The sequence below is a fragment of the Hemitrygon akajei genome, chromosome 27, assembly GCF_048418815.1.
Source record: "Hemitrygon akajei chromosome 27, sHemAka1.3, whole genome shotgun sequence".
Lineage (NCBI taxonomy): Eukaryota > Metazoa > Chordata > Chondrichthyes > Myliobatiformes > Dasyatidae > Hemitrygon > Hemitrygon akajei.
Genome location: NC_133150.1, coordinates 50,168,185 through 50,190,848, shown reverse-complemented (window position 1 = coordinate 50,190,848; position 22,664 = coordinate 50,168,185). Strand labels below are relative to the sequence as shown.

Sequence of the window (22,664 nt, the reverse complement as noted above, 5' to 3'; positions counted from 1 at the left end):
AGACACAATTTACAAGTATTTGGAGAAGCATAGTCACCATCTATGACCCTCATGATTTTGTACACCTCTATCAAATCTCCCCTCATTCTTTTAGCCTTCAGGGAATAAGGTCCAAACCATTCAACCTTTCCCTATAACTCAGGTCTCCAAGTCCTAGCCACGTCCTTGTAGTTGTGCTCAAGCTGAAGTTCAGGGTTTCACTGAGGACTTTCAGAATCTCCACGTGCCTTGGTGCTGAGATGAATCAGAAACAGAATCAGGTTTATTCTGACCCCTGCTCTATTTGCCTTTGAGAATTGTGGCTCCGTGCCAGTGGAATTCTGGAGTTTGATGCAGCCATCCGTTTATATTTCCTGTCCAATTCCAGCCGGCCTTGCTGTTGTGCCTGAGGGGGAAGTAGGCTTGGCTGAGCCTGCCCACACCAGGGGCAGTGATACAGCACAGAGGAGCCACCCAGCCCTGCTAGTGAAGCTGACATCAGTCACTGAAATAGCGACCTTCCCCTCAGAGCTGGCTGTGTTTTGGTTTAGCATTTCAACCCTCTGATGCCCAGATTCAGAAAATTCCTCACCGCACTACAAATTACTCAGTGCATCCCTCGACAAAGACTCAGCGTTTGACCTTCTGGCCTGATGTTATTCATTATTACTGAGGCTTCTGCTAAACATCTCAAACTCCAGTCAACATGAGCGTCTTGTTCCAGTTTGCTAATTTATTGTAAATTATAGCTCAGTAAATTACAGCTATGATTGGCCGATGTGATATTAATTGGACATAAAGCCTTTCACACGTGCATTGCATTTTACTAATATCGAGGGTGATCATATCAAGAAGGTCACGGTTCATATCATAGAATCTCTTTCAGTAAACGTTGCTAAGTGCTGCCTTCTGCCACATCGATCCTCTTTCCCCTCCACGTGACCTCTTCCAATCCACTTTAGGAACAGGCGGCTTCGCCTGTTATGCCGCGTCTCCTTCGTCCAGCCTCACATACAAATTAGACTGAGACCATTCCAGCTGCTGAGAAGTTAATCACGTCACTTGGGAACAATGAAAAAAATAACCTGACTGTCCATGCCAAGTTCTTTACCAAAAATATTCTGAAAATGGAAATAAAAACACATCTGCAATGCATTTTAGGAAAAAGGATGATTTAATTGACATGATGTGAGGTCTGCTGTTTTTTTTAAATTATGCAGTTCTTTGTCATAAAAAGGGAACAGAAAGTATTAATAGACCTCGTTATTTTTGAGAACCATTTTGTCCAACTGCTGAAAATATACAGTAAAACAGGACAGAATACGCTGATTTAGAATGAGAACGTCAGAACTAGACACAAGCAACAATTTATTTCCTTACTCCCCTCTGGTGCTCTGTAAGACCATAAGATGTAGGAACAGAATTAGGCCATTTGGCACATCTGGTCCTGCTATCCCATTATAGCTGGTCATTTACCTCAGCAGCACTTGATTCCATTAATGCCCCCAAAAATGCTTCAGATCCTGTATAGATTCCTCCCCTTTCACCGTAAACTATGTCCTCTAATAATAGACTAGAAGTTCTTATCTCTGCCCCATAATGTTATAAACCACTATAGTCACCACTCAGCTTCCTGTTTGTTGGTGTTGGAATGTGCGGCAATGCATGCTGGCTGCCTTCAGCACATTCTTAGGTGAGCTGGCAATCTAAGAACAGTCCCAGCCTATTCAATCTCCGTCCATCGCAGGTAGCTTTCTGTTGAATTTTCACTCTCTCGAGCACTCCTGCATTCACTAGAATGCTTGCTGCCCAGAACTGCGCACAATATTCCAAGTGTGATCTAACCAGTGTTTTGTACAGCTGCTGCCTGACACCCCAACTCTTAGACACAGAGTGTGTAAGAAGGTCAGTAAGGTAAGCACCTTCTTCACTACCCTATCCCCCTGAGTTTCTAGTTTCATAGACCTAAGACCTTGCAGTTTACCCTCAGGACCAGCTTATCTTAAGGGACCTTATCAAAAGTCTTACTAAAATCCCATTAAACCACAACTATCACTCTCACTTCATCAATTTTCTTAGTTACCTCCTCAAAAAACTTGAAACAGATAGAGTCGTAGAGCACTGAAGCAGACAAGCAAGCCCTTCGGCCCATCCAGTCCATACTGAACTATTCTGACTTGTCCCATCAACCTGCACCTGGACCATAGCCCCCCTACCCTTCCCATCCATGTATCTACCCATTTTCCTCTTAAACGTTGAAATCGAACCACTTCCACTGGCAGCTTCTTCTGCACTCCCACCATCCTCAGTCAAGACATTCCCCCTCAATTTCCCCTTAAGCACAAGACATAGGAGCAGAATTAGGCCATTCGACCCATTGAGTCTGCTCCAGCATTTCATCATGGCTGATAAGTGTTTCACCTTTTACCCTAAACCTATGACCTCTAGTTCTAGTCTGAGCCAACTTCAGATATGTGAGGCATGATCTCACCTGCAGAAAGCCATGCTGACTCCTCCTATCAGTCCCTGTCTTTCCTTGTGAACCTAAATGCTGACGTAAAAAAACAAACCTTTGGAGGAACTGCTCCAAATTCTATGGATAGGTGTTTGAACAGAAAGATTTTGAACGTCAAGGATAGATGACCAATGAATGGATTTTTCCTGAACTTCCTCAGGGTAACTGCAGAATACAAGGTCTCTGGGTTGAAGATTTTTTCAGAGTAGACAATCGGTTAATGGAAACCAGAGCATCAGAACCATTATTCTTGGCTGGAGGAGTGTAGCTGAGTGTTTCATCAGCCAGAGATCAGTGATACAGCAGCCTGCCATCAATGGAACATTGGACCTTGGAATTCAGAAACACTCAGCAGGTCAAACAGCGTGCGTAGTGGCAATGTTTATAGCCAGTGACCTTTCCTCAGAACTGGGAAGAGTATAAAAGGAAACTAAAAAAGTTTTAGATTGCAGAGAAAGTGTGAATGAGCAGAGCAAAAAAGAGAGGGTAAGCCTGTGACCAGATGGCATGAAAATTGGTAACGCTACTCTTTGCTTAGACTTGTCTGAAAAATAAATGTTCCCAGCTTTTCCTGTTTTTATTTTCTGTTCTTCCCATTCCCAGTTTTTTGCCTGTTAAATAGGGGTCAAAAATGAATCTGGTGTATTTATGCTGATGTAGTAACCAGGAGAATTAAACATGAGAAATTCTGTAGATGCTGGAAGTCCAAAACACACACAAAATGCTGGAGGAACTCAACAGGTCAGGCAGCATCTATGCACATTAATAAACAGTTGATGCTTTGGGCTGAGACACTTCTTCAGGAATGGAAAGGAAGGGGGAAGGCGCCAGAATGCAACGGTAGGGGGAGGGGAATGAGGATAGCTAGAAGGTGATAGGTGAGACCCGGTGGCTGGGAAAGGTAAAGGGCTGGAGAAGAAGTAATCAGACAAAAGAGGAGAGAGGGCCACGGGAGAAAGAGAAGGAGGAGAGGCCCAGGAGGAGGTGATAGGCAGGTGAGAAGAGGTAAGGGGCTAGGGTGAGGAATAGATGAGGAGAGGAGGGGGAGGTAAGTTTTTTTACTGGAAGAAGAAATCGAGCACTTCGTTGAACACTTCCGCTCCATCTGCCAAAAGCGAAACTTCCTGGTGACCAAATATCTTAATTCCAATTTTCATTCCCATTCAACACGTCAGTCCATGACCTCCTCTTCTGTCCTCTTCTTCCATCAGATTCTTTCTTCTCCAGGCCTTTACCTTTCCTATTCTCCTAGCTTCACCTAGATATTCTCCTTCCCCTCCCCAACCTTTTTATTCTGGTGTCTCCCCACTTCCCTTCCAGTCCTGAAGAAGGATGAGAACCCAAAACATCAACTATTTATTAATTTCCTCAGATGGTGCCTGATCTCCCAAGTTCCTCCAGCATTTTGTGTGTATGTGATAGGAGATTAAGTTCTGAGGAACTATAAGTTGAGGCTTTATAAGGCATTGGCCAGACCACACTTGGAGTATTGTGAACAGTTTTGGGCTCCTTATCTTAGAAAAGATGTGCTGGCATTAGAGAGGATCCAGAGGAAGTTCACAGGAATGTTCCAGGAATGAAAGGGTATGAAAGGAGCATTTTATGGCTTTGGGCATGTAGTCTCTAGAATTTAGATGACTGAGGGCTGGAGGGATCTCACTGAAATCTATCGAAAGTTGAAAGAGTTAGATATTGTGAATGTGGAGAGGATGTTACCTATGGTGTTGGTGTCAAGATGCAAGAGGGCACTGCCTCAGAATGGAGGAACATCCCTTTAAAACACAGATGAAGAGGAATTTCTTTAGTGAAGAGGGTAGTAAATCTGTGGAATTCATTGCCACAAACAGCTGTGGAGGCCAAGTCATTGGGTACATTTAAAGCGAATGATGAACAGGTACTTGATTTTCAGGGTGTCAAAGTATAAGCGGAGAAGGCAGGAGATTGGGTTTGAGAAGGATAATAAGTCAGCTACAGTGGAATGCAGAGCAGATTCAATGGGCCAAATAGCCCCTCTAATCTTAAGGTCTTAAGTTGAAAAGGGATGGGAGCAGATAACAACTGGGCAGAGAGCTGGTGAACGAAGTACGAACATGCAATTCTACATTTATACCAAGTTAACAAATTTCACGACACATAGAAAACATAGAAATCCTACAGCACAATACAGGCCTTTCGGCCCACAATGCCATGCCGATCATGTACTTACCATAGAAATTACCTAGGGTTACCCATAGCCCTCTATTTTTCTAAGCTCTATGTACCTATCCAGGAGTATCTTAAAAGACCTCTCGTTTCTGCCTCCACCACCGTCACCACTCTCTGCATAAAAAACTTACCTCTGACATCTCCTTTATACCTACTTCCAAGCACCTTAAAACTGTACCTTCTCATGATAACTATTTCAGCCCTGGGAAAAAGCCTCTGACTATCCACAAGATCAATGCCTCTCACTATCTTGTACACCTCTGTCAGGTCACCTCTCATCCTCCATCGCTCCAAGGAGAAAAGGCCAAGTTCACTCAACCTATGCTCCCCAATCCAGGCAACATCCTTGTAAATCTCCTCTGCACCCTTTCTATGGTTTCCACATCCTTCCTGTAGTGAGCTGACCAGATCTGAGCACAGTACTCCAAGTGGGGTCTGACCAGGGTCCTATATCAGAATCAGAATCAGGTTTATTATCACCAGCATGTGATGTGAAATTTGTTAACTTAGCAGCAGCAGTTCAATGCAATACGTAATCTAGCAGAGAGAAAAAAAATAATCAATAAAATAAAACATAAAAATAATAAGTAAACAAGTAAATCAATTACGTATATTGAATAGATTTTTAAAAACATGCAAAAACAGAAATACTGTATATTATAAAAAAAAGTGAGGTAGTGTCCAAAGCTTCAACGCCCATTCAGAAATCAGATGGCAGAGGGGAAGAAACTGTTCCTGAATCGCTGAGTGTGTGCCTTCAGGCTTCTGTATCTCCCACCTGATGGTAACACTGAGAAAAGGGCATGCCCTGGGTGCTGGAGGTCCTTAATAATGGACACTGCCTTTCTGAGACACTGCTCCCTAAAGATGTCCTGGGTCCTTTGTAGGCTAGTGCCCAAGATAGAGCTGACTAGACTTACAACCTTCTGCAGCTTCTTTCAGTCCTGTGCAGTAGCCCTCCATACCAGACAGTGATGCAGCCTGTCAGAATGCTGTCCACGGTACAACTGTAGAAGCTTTTGAGTGTATTTGTTGACATGCCAAATCTCTTCAAACTCCTAATAAAGTATAGCCACTGACTTGCTTTCTTTATAACTACCTCGATATGTTGGGACCAGGTTAGATCCTTAGAGATCTTGACACCCAGGAACTTGAAGCTGCTCACTCTCTCCACTTCTGATCCCTCTATGAGGATTGGTATATGTTCCTTCGTCTTACCCTTCCTGAAGTCCGCAATCAGCTCTTTTGTCTTACTGATGTTGAGTGCCAGGTTGTTGCTGTGCACCATTCCACTAGTTGACTGTAACATTACCTCTCAGCTCTTAAACTCAGTCCCACGATTGATGAAGACCAATACACCGTATGTCTTCTTAACCGTAGAGTCAACCTGTGCTGCTGCTTTGAGTGTCCTATGAACTTGGACCCCAAGATCCCTCTGATCCTCCACACTGCCAAGAGTCTTACCATTAATACTATATTCTGCCATCATATTTAACCTACCAAAATGAATCACCTCACACTTATCTGGGTTGAACTCCATCTGCCACTTCTCAGCCCAGTTTTGCATCCTATCGATGTCCCGCTGTAACTTCTGACAGCCCTCCACACTATCCACAACACCCCCAACCTCTTTGTCATCAGCAAATTTACTAACCCATCCCTCCACTTCCTCATTCAGGTCACTTATAATAATCACAAAGAGAAGGGTTCCCCGAACAGACCCTGAGGCACATCACTGGTCACTGACCTCCATGCAAAAAATTCAATCAGACTCATAAGGCAAACCTGCCTTTGACAAAGCCATGCTGACTAATCCTAATCATATTATACCTCTCCAAATGTTCATAAACTTCTCCATCAACTTACCAACCACTGAGATAACACTCACTGGTCTATAATTTCCTGGGTTATCTCTACTCCCTTTCTTGAAAAAGGGAGCAACATCTGCAACCCTCCAATTCTCTGGAACCTCACCCGTCCCCATTGATGATTCAAAGATCATTGTCAGAGGCTCAGCAATCTCCTCCCTCGCCTCCCACAGTAGCCTGGGGTACATTTCGTCCGGTCCTGGCGACTTATCCAACTTGATGCCGGTGCCCATAATAATAAACCAGATTCTGATTCTGAATATATAATGAAATATTTTACAATGGTCGGGAGATTTGCAACTCTAGGAACCACAGTAGTTAGCAAGGGTAGGCATCGAAAGAACTCAGTGAACACTTGGTTAACATGCAGGTAGAGCTGACCTGAAACGGGAATTATTATCTTGAGATTAGTTTCCAAAAGTTAAGAATCCTGCAACCCAAAAGGTTTTGCTACTCAGTCACTGATTTTTTTTTGGCCTCAAGGGAATGAGGAAATGGGGGATTGGGCTAGAATTTGACAAGGCTGTTAGTGGATCAAACCACATTGAAATTTTATTCTGGAAAGTCAAGTTACTTGCTTAATTCAGGAGACACAAGAATGCAGATACTGGGAATCTGGAGCAACACACACGAAATGCGGGCTGGCTTATGGTCTTATGGTCTAATGAAGGGTCTCAGACCAACATGTTGACTACTCATTTCCCTTCATGTGAGTTGCCTGACCTGCGAAGTTCCTCCAGCATTTTCTGTGTGTTGCCCAATGCAAGCTTCCTCCTTCCCTTTCTCCCATGGTCCACTCTCCCCTCAGATTCCTTCTTCTTCAGCCCTTTACCTTCTCCACCTATCACCTCCAAGCTTCTCAATTCAACCTCCTCCCCTCCAGCTGGCTTCACCTATCTCCTTCTAGGTTATAGTCCTTCCTCTCCTGCCACCTTCTCTGCCTAGCTTCTTCCAGTCCTAATGAGGGGTCTCAGGCCGAAATATCAACTCTTAATCCCTCTACAATTGCCTGAAGTTCTGAGTTGCTCCAACTTTGGATTCAGGTCAGTGAATGATGTAATAAAGTTCCTGTCTATAGTTGGATTTCCAATGAACAGAATTGAGTTCACTGCCTACGGATTCAAGATTTTCGTGGAGCAGCTGAGTTACACAAACCCAGAACCATCCCTCGCAGTGAGTTAAGTCGTCCCAGCAGCTACACCGCCAACAATTCTGGATCACAGACTGTAAGTGAGAATTAGATTGATCCTGACTGAACTTAAAAAAAACAAGGAACTTAATTTGGTAAGAATTGGAATCAGATTTAGTATCACTGGCATATGTCGTAAAATTTGTTAGCTTTGCGACAGCAGCACAGTGCAATACATGATGACATAGAGAAAAAGAAAACTGTGAATTTCAGTATTTGTATATATTAAATAATTAAATTAACTATGTAGTTCAAAAAACAGGAAGTGAAGAAGTAGTGGAGTATTGTTCAAGGATTCAATGTCCATTCAGAAATTGGAAGGCAGAGGGAAAGAAGCTGTTCCTGAATCATCGAGTGTGTGCCTTCAGGCTACAGCACTTCCTTCCTGATGGTAGCAATGAGAAGAGGCATGACCTGGGGTATGGGGGTCCTTAATGATGCCTTTTTGAGACATGGCTCCTTGATGAAGTCCTGGACACAGAGGCTAGAGCTCATGATGGAGCTGACTAAATTTACAACTCTGCAGCTTCCTTGGATCCTGTGCAGTAGTGCCCCCTTTCCCCGTACCTGTCAGTGATGCAGCCAGTTAGAATGCCCTGCTGATTACATTGGGGTGCTGGCGTAGATTAACATCAGATATCAAGCTCTCCACTGTACTTTGCTGTTCTGTTGCCGTAAAGGCAGGCTAAGGCAGACAAACAAGGATCCTGATTTGGTGAGGGGAACACCGTCAAAAAGCTAATTTGTATACAGGGAAGAGATGCATGTTCACGTAGAGAGTAGATCCCTGCTCTGAATATCCTTCAGTCAGAAATGAATTTCAATAAACCTTACCCAAAGTAAGCTGTTTGTATCCATAAAAGTCCATTTTAACCCTTTCAGTTCAGAGAAGGGTTAAGATCAATGTAAATATTCTCAAATAGAAAACTGTTGGCAGACAAACATTCAAAAATGCTAGTGTGATATTTCTCAGCTCGCTATTTTAACCTGAAAATTGAGCCATCTGTTAAATCCAGGGGGAACTGATTTATGTAAGGTTTTAGTCTAGCTCTATAATTAATTTTTCCATTAATTCCAGGTGTTTGCGAGGTTTAACTCAAAGCTTGATTAGTGCATCTAATTGATCACAATCATTGACTAGTGCGGAGACAAATAGCCCCCTCCCATCACAAGTTAATTCTTCTCATCCTCTATATTTTATTCAAAACTGATTTTACAAAAGAAATCAATCCACAGAAGCAGGGTCATTCATAAAACCAGTAGGTGTAGGAGCAGATTTAGGCCATTTGGCCCATCGAGTCTGCTCTGCCATTTCATCATGGCTGATCCATTTTCCCTCTCAGTCCCAATCTTCTGCCTCTCCCCGTATCCCTTCATGCCCTGACCAATCAGGAATCTATCAAGCTCTGCCTTAAATTTACCCAGTGACTTGGCCTCCACAGCTGCATGTGGCAAGGAGTTCCACAGATTCACCACACTCTGGCTAAAGAAATTCCTCCTCATCTCCATTCTAAATGGATGTCACTCTATTCTGAGGCTGTATCCTCTGGTCTTACACTCCCCCACCATTGGAAACTGCCTTTCCATATCCACTCTATCGAAGCTTTTCAATATTTGATAGTTTTCATTGAGGTCCGTCCTCATTCTTCTGAATTCCAGGGAGTACAGACCCAGAGCCATCAATTGATCCTCATATGATAAGCCATTCATTCCCAGAATGATTCTCATGAACCTCCTCTGAAGCATCTCCAATTTTAGCACATCCTTTCTTAGATAAGGAGCCTAAAACTGCTCACAGTACTCCAAGTGAGACCTTAACAATGCCTTATAAAGCCTCAACATTACATCCTTGCTTTTATATTCTAGTCTTCTTGAAATGAATTACAACATTGCATTTGCCTTCCTCACCACCCACTGAACCCTTTCAGGAATCCTGTAGTCCCTTTGCACTTTGGATCTTTGTATTTTCATGCTGGAAAGTTGAAATTGAAGGCAGAATACAGGATTAATGGCAGGATTCTTAGCAGTATGAAGGAGCAGAGAGATCTTGGGGTCAACATCCATAGATCCCTCAAAGCTGCCAAGCACGTTGATAAGCTGGCTAAGAAGACATACAGTGTGTTGACGTCATTAGTTGGGGGATTGAGGTCAAGAGCCATGAGGTAGTGTTGCAACGCGATAAATGCTGATTGGACCACACTTTGATATTGTGTTCAGTTCTCATCGCCTCATAATAGGAAGGATGTGGAAGCTTTAGAGAGGGTGCCAAGGAGATTTACTAGGATTCTCTCTGGATTAGAGATAATGTCTTTTTTGAGAAGAAGTTGAGTGGGCTGGAGCTTTTCTCTTTGGGGCGGAAATGGCTAATATGAGACGGCACAATTTTAAGGTGTTTGGAGGAAAGTATGGGGGGAATTTCCAGGGTAGGTTTTAGACAGAGAGTGGTGCATGTGTGGAATGTACTGCCAGGGTGGTGGTAGATACAGGTGCATTAGGGAGCTTTAAAAGACTCTTAGATAGACACATAGATGAAAGAAAAATTGAGGGCTATGTAGGAAGGAAGGGTTAGATCAGGGTTCCCAAACTTTTTTATACCATGGACCAATGCTATTAAGCAAGGGATCCGTGGCCCAAGTTTGGGAATCCCTGGTTAGATTGACCTTGGATTAGGTTAAAGGCTGATGAGCCTGCACTATATTGTACTGTACCATAAATCTAATGCAATAGAAAGCATCCATTCATGTGTTTTCAACAGATACTCTGTCAACGCTTCTTACTTGCAGCGTTTTCTCCACACGTTTCACTGTCTGACACAAGTTATTTGCAATTGAGATTAATTATTCTATTGTTTGAAATTAAAGCTGGCAGGTAACAGCCAGACTAAACACTCAATCGGAGCACTCACACATTGATGTTTAGTGAAGTACTGGACCCTTGCCAAGTCTTTGTCTGAAATCTTCAAACTCCACAATAAAGATGAGGCATATTGGTTTGTCAATAATAGCTACAGGACAAGTAGTCTGATACCACCTGTAGAAATTTCCAGTATCATTCTTGTCCAATAATACGAACTCACTTGTAGTTACTCACCCTATTGAAGTAACCCAGTTGGTGTTAGCTTTATATTGAGACATACAGTGGAATGTATCGTTGTGTGTCAATGACCAACACGGTCGAAGGATGTACTGGGGGAAGTCAGCATGTGTCAAAATCTAATCAAATGGTTCAATTTAATATCAGAGTATATATACAGTATATAACTTGAAATTCTTACTCTTCACAGACATCCACAAAACAAGAAACTTTATAGAATGAACAATAGAAACATCAGAACCCTGAATTCCCCCCGCCCCTCTCTGGAGCCAACATAGCATGTTCACAGAGCACTAATCCTAACCCTTACATCTTTGGAATGTGGGAGGAAACCCACACATTTATGGGGAGAACATGCAAACTCCTTACAGACAGCAATGGGAACTGAACCCTGATCTTAAAACTGGCACTGTGAGGTGTTACATTAACTGCTGCACTACCATGCTGTCTGTCCATTGCGTTAGATAGATAGATAGATAGATACTTTATTCATCCCCATGGGGAAATTCAACATTTTTTCCAATGTCCCATACACTTATTGTAGCAAAACTAACTCAATAAAAATATGATATGCATCTAAAATCACCCTCTCAAAAAGCATTAATAATAGCTTTTAAAAAGTTCTTAAGTAGTTTACTTAAATACATTAAGTCCTAACCCCGGCACTTTAACATATCTTACTCCTGGCGGTTGAATTGTAAAGCCGAATGGCATTGGGGAGTATTGATCTCTTCATCCTGTCTGAGGAGCATTGCATCGATAGCAACCTGTCGCTGAAACTGCTCCTCTGTCTCTGGATGGTGCTATGTAGAGGATGTTCAGGGTTTTCCATAATTGACCGTAGCCTACTCAGCGCCCTTCGCTCTGCTACCGATGTTATACTCTCCAGTACTTTGCCCACGACAGAGCCCGCCTTCCTTACCAGCTTATTAAGACGTGAGGCATCCCTCTTCTTAATGCTGCCTCCCCAACACGCCACCACAAAGAAGAGGGCGCTCTCCACAACTGACCTATAGAACATCTTCAGCATCTCACTACAAACATTGAATGACTCCAACCTTCTAAGACAAGGTGAGCTGTGGTAGAGAGAGTAACGTCTCATCTGCTGGCTATATTGATAGGGCTTGTTCATACACCTTGTCAAAGCATGCTTGTCCACTGATAGACAAGTCACTTCTCTCCCAACATTACACCAAAGCTTACACAGTGACTGGAAGAGGAAGCATGGAACAGCAGTATTTCAGGGCAGATGTTATAAGTGGAAACATGGAGCAGAAGGATTGGAGGGTGGCAAATATTGTTCCATTATCCAAGAAGGATCATGAGGATAACCCTGGGAATTATTGACCCGTGAGTCTTGTGTCAGTGTTGTGCAAACTATTCAGAATCAGATTTAGAATCAAGTTTATTATCATCGGCATATGTTGTGAAATTCTTTAACTTTATGGCAGCTGTTCAATGAGATACATAAATAAATATAGTGAAAAACTGAATTATAGTAAGTAATTGAATATGTTTATTAAATAGTTAGGTTAAAATAAGTAGCACAAAGAAAACAGAAATAAAGAAAGTAGTGAGGTAGTGTTCATGGGTTCAATATTCATTCAGAGATCCGATGGCGGAGGGGAAGAAGCTGTGCCTGAATCACTGAATGTGTGGGTGGAGAGGATTCTCAGAGACTGGATTTACTAGCACTTGGAGAAGCACAGGCTGATTAGTGATGGCTTAGTGAGGGGCAGGTCATGCTTCACGAGCCTGCTTGGGGACGTGAGTAAACAAACTGGAGAAAGCAGGGTGGTGGATGTGGCCAGTATGGATTTCAGTAAGGCATCTGACAAGGTTCCCCATGGTAAGCCCTTCCAGAAAGTCAGGAGGCGTGGGATCTATGGGAACTTGGCTGTGCGGATTCAGAATTGGCCTGTCTACTGCGGGTAGAAGCAGATGAAGTGTATTCCTGGAGACTGGGGACCAGTGGTGTTCCACAGGGATCAGTTCTGGGACTCCTGCCCTTTGTGATTTTTATAAAGGACAATAACATGGAAGGGTGAGTTAGTAAGTTTTCAGATGAAACAAAGATTATAAAGATAAAGCTTTACTTGTCACATGTATGTCGTAACATAAAGTGTAATGCGTAGTTTGCATCAAATCAAATTAGCAAGGATTGTGTTGGGCAGCCCACAAGTGTCTCCATGCTTCCAGTGACAAAGGTTGCAGGGAGAAGGTAGGAGAATTAGGTTGAGATGGAAAGTAATTCAGCGATAATGAAATAGTGGAGTAAACTCAATGAGCTGAATGGCCTAATACTGTTCCTATGTCTTATGGTCTTGGATTGATAGCGGAGTAGATTTGTATCGGTGGGCACAACAGCATGGCCTGTACTGTGCTGCACTCTTTCATTTTCTACAGAGGTTCCCTGCCCCATTAATGGGAGGGGTCCATGGCATCAAACATTTTGGGAACCCCTGTTCTAGAGAAGCAGAAGGTATTGTCCACAGGACTTCCCACCAAACTGCTCCACGTTCAATACGGGCCACAGCTGATTACTCCTTGCCCTCAGTGTGCTCTCTGCAACAGGACGCACACACGTGGCCTCTGCAACGCTGTCCAAAAGTTGCCTCATTACAATGTTAATGAGACTTGTGCTTTAAGACAGTTTCCAATTGAGTGCATAATCCCTGAAAAAGCTGTTTCGGCGGATGTTATAGAAGCACAATGCGGCAGTGATTTCAGAGTTGGCTAAAAGTTCTGTTATTTTCTCATCACAGGCCAGAGCCAGCAAAGTGTGAAAATTAACAACTACTAAACATTCCTTAATTCTGTTTCATTAGATTCAAAGCCTCTGCTCGTTCATTGCCAAAATATAACGCAGCACATTAGGAAGTTTGAAAACGGCACGGAAGTTGGCGGAGTTGTGGATGCCGAGAAAGATTGTTGAAGGATAAAGCAAGACGTAGACCAGCTGAAAATGTGGGAGGAGGCATAGCAGATATAGTTTACTTTGGACAAGTATGGGGTGCCGTATTTGGAAGATCAAATGTACAGAAAAAAATACGCAGTTAATGGCATGGTATGAGTGTTAATATACAGAATCTTGAGATGCAGATCCACAGCTCCTGAAAAGTGGCAACACAAGTGGATTGGAGAGCATAGCGTCTATTTGCCTTCATTGACTGAAGCAAGCCTCAGAATAGAAGTACATTCCTTTAGGGCAGAGATGAGGAGGAAGTTTTTTAGCCAGACGGTGGTGAATCTGTGGAATTTGTTCCCACAGGTGGCTGTGGAGGACAAGTCATTGAGTGTATTTAAGGCAGAGGTTGACAGATTCTTGATTGGTCAGGGCATGAAGGGAGATGGGCTGAAGGCAGGAGATTGGGGCTGAGAAAGAAAATTGATGAAATGGCAAGGTAGACTCGATGGGCCAAATGGCATAATTCTGCTACTATGTCTAAGGTCTTATGTAGATGAACAAATTTGTAGAGAAATCACAGACTATTTCAAGATGGTGATTTTAACTTTCTACATGGAGGCCAAGTCATCGGGTATATTTAAAGTGGAGTATGATGGGTTCTTGATCAGTAAGAACATCAAAGGTTACAGGAAGAAGGGCAGGAGAAGGGGTTGGAGAGGGATGATAAATCAGCCATGCAGTGAGCAAAGTGGCCTATTCTGCTCCTATGTCTTCTGGTCTTCTGGTCTTGATTTCAACGCATTAAAGCAATCCATTTGAGTGTGGTTCTACATACAACACCATTGTGACTCAATCTCATCATCTGCTACTGAAGTGATTGGTGCAAGAAGAGGGAGGTATATTTGAATGTCACAGCTCTTTCATCTAGTCTAATGTTGTTCTTTTGCGTGATCTGATGAAATATTACAGAATGTGGAAGACATTCTGGCTGTGGCAGTAAATTGCTTTGTGCCACACCCACCATCTCCCAGAGTTAAATCTCGATATTGTATTCTCATGTTATCTTTTTACCCCTTGTAATTGAAATTCACTACATGCTGCTTGCTGTAGGGGACAATTTGTTCGTGGTGCAGGCTTTGACAGCAGCTTAATCTGTCGCACTCTCTGCCAAGGAGCATTCATTTATTTCAGTAGAAAATGTCAGTGTAAAATTAGAAAACAGCCTTAACAGCAGATGCACACACAAGCACTGGGAGGTGACATATGTTCTAGTTCTGTGTTCTTAATGTGTTCTCATTCTGCATTTTCTTTGACAGAATTGTGTGTGAAATGGGGGAAGCAAGGCTTCTCAAGGAATCGGGTCCCGTCCAGCTGTGTGTTGGCGAGTGTGAGCCGAGATTCATGACGGAGTCAGCGCAACAGTACACCTTTGTGGTGAGTTAGCCCAGCGACAAGAGTGGCCCAGGGAATTTCTTTCACGCAACCCAGCACTGAAACCGTGGAAGGACAGATGGGTGTTTCAGCTCTCATGCACAATGCATAATGTACTCTTGGAATTCGAAAACTCAACATAACCTGCAATTGTAGAAATGGGAATTAAAACCAGAAATGCTGAGAACACCCTGCAGGTCAGGCAACTTCTGGGGAGAGAGGAACAGAGTTCACGTGTCAGTCTGGACTCACTTGTTTTCTCTCTCAGATTAGCTGCAGAGTCTTCAACCTAAAACATTAATTCTGTTTCTCTTCCCACAGATGCTGCTTGTCCTACTGAGCATTGGCAGCATTTTGTTTCCTGTTCTTGTTTCCTTTTTCAGCATCATCAGATCTTTCTGTGATTGTCCTCACTCAAATTGTTGTGCGGGTTTGTTGCAGAATACCACCAGGTTCGCTGGTATCTGTGAGGAAGATAACTCCTGTCCCTACCTAGTCTGCGACACACTCTGCAATGGAAAGTCGCCAGCAGCTTTCATATCTGAAAAATTGAATAAATTAAAAACAACTTTTCTGTACCTTTCTGTCTGTTTCCCATGGAATTTCTTGGTCCCTGTCAGTGTGTGTGTGTTTGTGTGTGTGTTTCCCTCCGTAATGAAGCATTTGCAGAATAGGGCCATCTTTGTCTTGCTATGGCTCCTGGCATTCTTTGAACACAACCACTCTGCAGTTAATCTGAGCTCTGCAGCTTTTGGATGTCAAATGACTTGGATATTTCTCCCAAGTCCCACGCTATGATGTTCATACAACTATGATCTCTGTAGGGCTGGGAAGACTGTGATTTGTCTCAATAGAAGTTTAGTGTAAAAGCTATGTGCTTTTCTGAATGCATTGTGAAGTTTTATTGGGTGGATGTTGGCTGAAGATTTCCAGTGTGACAGGTTTGGCTATTCTGAGTGTCTGGTCTGACTGAAGTGTGCTGACATCTTCACTTCTGATGAACACTGAAGAAATGTCTGCTACAAGGAATTTCTGCAAGTCTTTGGCAACATAGCTATATAAATTACATTAAATAAATATTGCAAAAAGAGAGCAAAAAGTATCGAGAGGTGGCATTCATGAGCTGGTTCATTGACAGTGGAGGGGGAGAAGCTGTTCCTAAAACACTGAGTATGTGTCTTCATGAATTAGTAGTTTATTTTCACTTTCAAAAAGTGACATTGAGGAAAACCAGATGATCTCCCTTCTCCCAACTCTTTTACTTTGATTCTTCATAACATCTCCTTCCACCCTACTCATCAAAAGACCTCAATCTCTTCAAAGATTTAAAGATTCACATATTATCAGAGTATGTTTGCAGTATACAAACCTGAGACTCGTCTTCTCGTAGACAGCCACCAAACAAAGAAAATCCTGGAATCCATTCAAAGAAAAACATCAGACTCTCAACGTGCAAAAAAACAGAACAAATTGTGCAAATGACAAAAAAATGAGTAAAAACCACAGAATATAAAAAAATCAAGCCACAGAGTCATCAAAAGAGTCCAGACATTTTCACTTCAATTTAATCTAGCACTGTGTCGTTCAGTATCTGCAGGCCACACAGCCAGACCACCCCAGTCAAAATCACACTAAATAGCAACAAAAAAGGAGAACCAGAAACCAGAAATACATCCTGACATGAACTACAGAGTCCAGTCCACAAACCGTGTTGATGAAACCTTGCCCAAGACCCAAGATACCGGCACCATCCTCCAGCAGCAAAGAGTTAGAGGGAGAGAGAGATCGTTCAAACACAGACCAGGAGCAGCAGGTGAGAGGGAGAGAGGGACCCACTTGCCTTCTACTCTCATCCTAGATGATTTCAATCTTCCTCAATGCTTAATCAGTGAGATTGGTGAGAATAGAGTCAATCATGGGCTTGTGCCCTATCTCCAGGCTTCTAGATCTCGAGGCCACCCAGTTCACTTGTAACCTCCCCAAACCCCCTCGGAGACAGCAAAGCACTAGGTCGCTCAAGTGTCCAAAAACACGACACCAAAATGTAAATCACAGGTTCCAACGATTGTGGAAGCACATTTGAAAGAAAAGGAAGAAGTAGAGGAAGGGAAAGAAATAGTTCATGAACTTCTGAAGGATGTCACCCTTGGTCCCATTGTTTCTTGGCAGCATCTTTTGATAGAATTGGAAAGAGTGGGTGATTTCAGCCTGGTAAAGTCAACATGAACTTGTTCAAATTAAAAATATTCACGTTGCCAATGTAAATCCAAATAACTGCAGATTTGGAAATCTGAAATTAAAGCAGAAAATGTTTGAAATAACCAGCAGGTTAGAGTTAACATTTCAGATTGAAGAGCCAGGACTAGTAGGGGAGGAGAGAAGCTTGTGAAAGTGGGAGATAGGGTAATGGTGACCATGTAATCTGGGTGATCTGCTCAGTGAGTGAACGGAAGTAGTTGGAGAGGGAGAACGTAGACGGGGATGTGAGATACAGAGCAGGAAGAGGTGCCCGGCAGGTCAGGCCCATCATGCTCTCTGCTTCCAGAGGGAGACAGAAACCAGGGAAATGAGGAAGGAGCAAGCTGAGCCAATATCACCGACAGGTGACTGATACAGACAGAAATCCGGTCGTCTGGACTTGTAGAATTCAGTAGCCAGCCCTGAAGGCCGATCTGTGCCTGGGCTGAAGATGAGGTGTGGTTCCTTGAGCTTGTGAGGACAGGAGGTCACAGATCGATAGGTCAACGTGGGACTGGGATGGGGTACTTTTACTGCAGAGATGAGTAGAAATTTCTTCAACCAGAAGGTAGTGAGTCTATGGAATTCATTGCCACAAAGGATTGTGAAGCCAAAGTTATTGGTTATATTTAAAGCAGAGATCTTGATTAGTAAGGGCGTCCAAGGATCCAGGGAAAGGCAGGAGGATGTGGATGAGAGGGATAATAAATCAGCCACGGTAGAATGGCGAAGCAGACTCAATGGACTGAATGGCCTGATTCTACATTTATGTTTTATGTTCTTATGGTCTTGTGAATAATGTGGAAGCAACAGGAAGCTGAAGATCAGCTCTGGAGAATGTACAGGGGAATCCTCAGACTGATCACCTAATCACCTAAAGAAGAATCTCATTAAGGTTCAGAGGGTTGCAAGAAGTTGATGTTTACATGTTAGGATTCTCCAGTGTATACATGTGAGTCCCCGGAGTGATCACCTAAATCACTTGGTCTTCACAGATTGGGTGACCTGTCACAAACATCACCCTCTTCCAACCCGCTGAACCTGAACGAGATTCTTCCCTCTCCATCCCAGTTCTGACAAAAGGCCAGTGACCTGAATTTGTCTCCATTTCTCCTCCCCCACTTGCAGCCCTACCTGTGGCGTATTCATAATCTTATTTTTTTAACTCAGATCCAGTGTGGAGTAGGACCATCCAGCCCTTCGAGGCATGCCACCCAGAAATCCCCCAATTTAATGTTAGTCTAATCACAGGACAATTCACAATGACCAATTAACTTACAAACCAGCCCATCTTTGGACTGTGGGAGGAAACCAGATCACCCAGAAGAAACCCACTTGGTCACAGGGAGAACATATAAACTCCTTACAGGCAGCAGTGGGAAGGGAACCCCGGTCGGCTATACTGTAAAATGTTGTGTTGACTACTACGCTACCATACTGTCCCTAATCACATCACTTTCGGGTAAAATGCAATCATTTGGGGACCTTATGGACGAGCGAACATATTCTTTTTAACCACTGCACATCAGAGACTATTTTGTTAGTTATACGTTCAACAAGGGTTTAAATCCACTCTGTCTCAGCTGCTCAGGGCATTTATGGAAATCTGTTTATTGGTTTTCATTATTCAAAGAGACAGTGCTTTTAGGAAGCAGTCCTGAACCAACTCTGTACCACAGAACAGAATCTATTCAAGCTGCGATGCCTGCCAGTGAACGTTAACTGGATGAAAAAGAGGGCAAGTGATTGAAGGTATTCTTTTCAAGCCTTCAAAGAGATGTAGATTCCACTTATCACCCTGGGGATGAGCAGAGAAGCAAAGTTAATAAATGTAAGCTGGAGAACTTTGATTATGTTATCATCTAAGTGATTTATCCTGCAAAGGAACTGCTTATAGTATCAGTTGGGTCAAACTTGAGAAGTAATTTCATCTTTAATCAGCCTTTATCTGTCCTTCTCCTATGTAAATGTCTGTTTTCTCTCCTCCCTTCTACAGAAGCCATCTCTGCAGGACCTGAGCCCTAGTCGAGGTCCAGAGTCTGGGGGGACAATGGTGACGATCACTGGCAAACATCTTGGTGCTGGCAGCTCTGTCAACGTGATGTTTGGGAACCAGACCTGCGAGTTTTACAGGTGAGGGGGTGAGGGAAGTCCGGTCCACAGGAGCTGGCACCTCTCACTGCATTGGGTTAGTCTGCCCTGGTATGCCCAGTGAATCAGAATCAGAATCAGGTTCATTATCACTGACATACTGTAAGTCAGTGAGGTTTTATTCAGGTACCGATTATTCAGGTAACTAAGCTGCAATTGGAAGTTTGTCCGAAGGTTCAACATACCCGATTCCAGTCTATCTGATGATCTGCTGTGGAAGTGGCTGAGAACTCTTCCTCCTCCATTTGTCTCAGTCCAAAGCAGAAAATTCACCATCAAGATGAGCTTCCACCACAGATCTGTATCATCACCAAGGAGGCCCATCCTTAATGTCTCCCAATAGCCTCCACCTCAGCAAACTGCCATCTATTCTCCTACATATGAAGGGTCTCCATCTTGCCTTCCACAGATGCTGCCAGAGCTCTTTGATTTCTCCAACAGTTTGCCAATTACTACCTCAGCTCATCTGAAAGCCTTGTCTGTATGCTTTTTATGCTTTAGCTTGTACCCTTCCTCCACGCTCCTGACAGTGATATCTCTGACAGGAACATCCTGGGCTGTGCTGCCCTTCTCTACCTCTTTGGTTTCTTGAATACAGAGGCTTTGCATTCAATAAGGTCTCAACTTTCAGAATCTCACCTCGCAATCCAGATTCTGGCTATTGCCCATAAAGCAGACAAAAGAACTTGGGAGTCTTTGTGCTGGATTCCCTAAAGGTTAATTTGCAGGATGAATCTGTGGTGAGGAAGGCAAATGCAATGTTAGCATTAATTTCAAGAGGTCTAGAACATAAAAGCAAGGATGTAATGATGAGGTTTTATAAAGCACTAGAGAGGCCTCACTTGGAGTATTGTGACAGTTTAGGGCCCCTTATCTCAGAAAGGATGTGCCCATATTGGAGAGGGTTCACAAAAGTGATTTCAGGATTGAACAGCTTGCCACATGAGAAGCATTTGATGGCACTGGGCCTCCACTCACTGGAGTTCAGAAGGGTGAAGAGTGATCTCACTGAAATGTATTGAATGGTAAAAGCTCTTAACAGAGTGGATGTGGAGGGGATGTTTCCTATGATGGCAGAGTCTAAGACCAGAGGACACAGCCTCAGAATAGAGGTGCATCCTTTTAGAACGGAGATGAGGAGCAATTTCTTTAGCCAGACAATAGTCAATCAGTAGACTTCATTGCTACAAGAAGCTGAGGAGGTTGTCCTTATGAATATTTAAGGCAGAAGTTGATAGATTCTTCATTGGTCAAGCCATGTAGGGATACGGGGAGAAAGCAGGAGGCTGGGGCTGAGAGGAAGGAATAATGGATCAGCCATGATGAAATGGTGCAGCAGACTCGATAGTCTAAAGAGCCTAATTCTGTTCCTATATCTTTTTTAGTGGACGTTTGTGTTGTCTAGAAATGCCATGAATGACATCAGCCAACATGAATTGGTGTTTAAGATTTTAAGATTATTTGTGCAAATTTCTGTTGCTTGGACTAGAAACAATGTCTTTGAGGGTAGGTTGAGTGAGCTAGGACTTTTCGCTTTGGAGCAAAGAGGAATGAGAGGTGACTTGATAGAGGTGTACAAGATAGTAGAGTCATGGATTGAGTGGACTGGCAGAGACTGTTCCCCAGGGTGGAAATGGCTAATACAAGAGAGACACAATTTTAAGGTGATGGGGAGAAAGTATAGGGGGGAATGTCAGAGGTAAAATTTTTTTACACAGAGAGTGGTGGGTGCATAGAACAACTTGCTAGGGGTGGTGGTAGAGGCAGATGGTAGATGCAGATACATTAGGGACATTTAAGAAACTCTTAGGAAGGTGGATAATAGAAAAATGGAGGGTTATGTGTGAGGGAATGGTTAGCTTGATGTTGCTATTGCAAGTGACCCATTTTACTGCATGTTTTGATGTAATAGCCCCAAGAGGACCATAATCTTGTCTTAGGGTTTTGGAGGCTTGCGTGCCTCAATGACCCAGAGAGCTAAGTTGGCTGGAGTCAAGGCCTTGTGCTTTAGCTCTTGGTAGGGTCACCCATGCCAAACAGGTCAAAGGGTAGAGGCCAGACTAAAAATGGTCTACCTGTCCTGCTGGTTTGGGGATTCAGCTCAGGGCTAACAAACCCGACTGGTCAAAAAACAATTGTTACAGAAACAGCAATGAAGAATACTTCTCTAAAGACATAGATTGAGGACCTTTATTGCTGTCTAAACACCAGCAGTGTAATGGGTAGTAAGTTTAATGTCATAAGCAAGATTGAATCTTAAGTCTTGATCTTCAAGTAGTTAAAGGTCAACAGAACATTTTGGGCCAAATGGCCTGTATTGTGCTGTAATGTCCCATGTTTTAAATCACCCTGCAATTTATGATCATCTTTTGGGAGCAAACTTATACTGAACAATCTGTAGTGAAAGTCGGTCAACATGATAAAGGGATCTCCACACTTCCTATTAGTCCAACTCTAGATTAAAACATTAGTCACCAGAAGACAGGTTAATGTAATCTTCAATAATGTGAAGCAGTGTAAGGCTTTGACTGAGCTTGCTAGCTCTGATCTTCCAGATTTATTCCATTCTGAGTGTTGATACAGCTGTGCACCAGCAGGGAGAGTGGAACCTCCACTTGGACCCGGTCCAGGGTCAGGGTCAGAAGGCACTGGACTGACAGATGACCACTTCGAAGTGAAGTTCAAAGGGACATTAAAAGATAATGTGAGTGTGCTGAACTCTGCAAATGGCATTCAGCAGTGGGAACTGGAGGTTTAAGACCATAAAGCACGTGAGCAGAATTAGACCATTCAGCCCCTCAAGTCTGTGCCACTATTCCATCTTGGCTGAATTATTAACCCTCTCAACCCCATTCTCCTGCCTTCTCCCCATAACCTTGACACCCTGACTAATCAAGAACCTATCAGCCACTGCTTTAAATATACCCAAAGACTTGGCCTCCACAGCCATCTGTGGCAATGAATTCCACAGATTCACCACCCTCTGACTAAAGAAATTCCTCCTCATCTCTGTTCTGAAGGAACATCCTTCTATTTAGAGGCTGTGACCTATGGTCCTAGACTCTCCCACTGTAGGAAGCATATAGC

At 43.2% G+C, this 22,664-nt stretch overlaps 1 protein-coding gene across 4 annotated transcripts in view; it reads left to right on the top strand.

The window, feature by feature from the left end:
• Positions 1 to 22,664, top strand: part of plxna2 (plexin A2) — a 574,692-nt gene that overhangs the window by 433,783 nt on the left and 118,245 nt on the right. For all 4 annotated transcript variants that reach the window (XM_073030937.1, XM_073030940.1, XM_073030939.1 and 1 more), the window contains 2 exons: positions 15,074 to 15,191; positions 19,423 to 19,559. In XM_073030937.1, the coding sequence (XP_072887038.1) occupies positions 15,074 to 15,191; positions 19,423 to 19,559 (255 nt within the window). The remainder of the gene's footprint in view (positions 1 to 15,073; positions 15,192 to 19,422; positions 19,560 to 22,664) is intronic.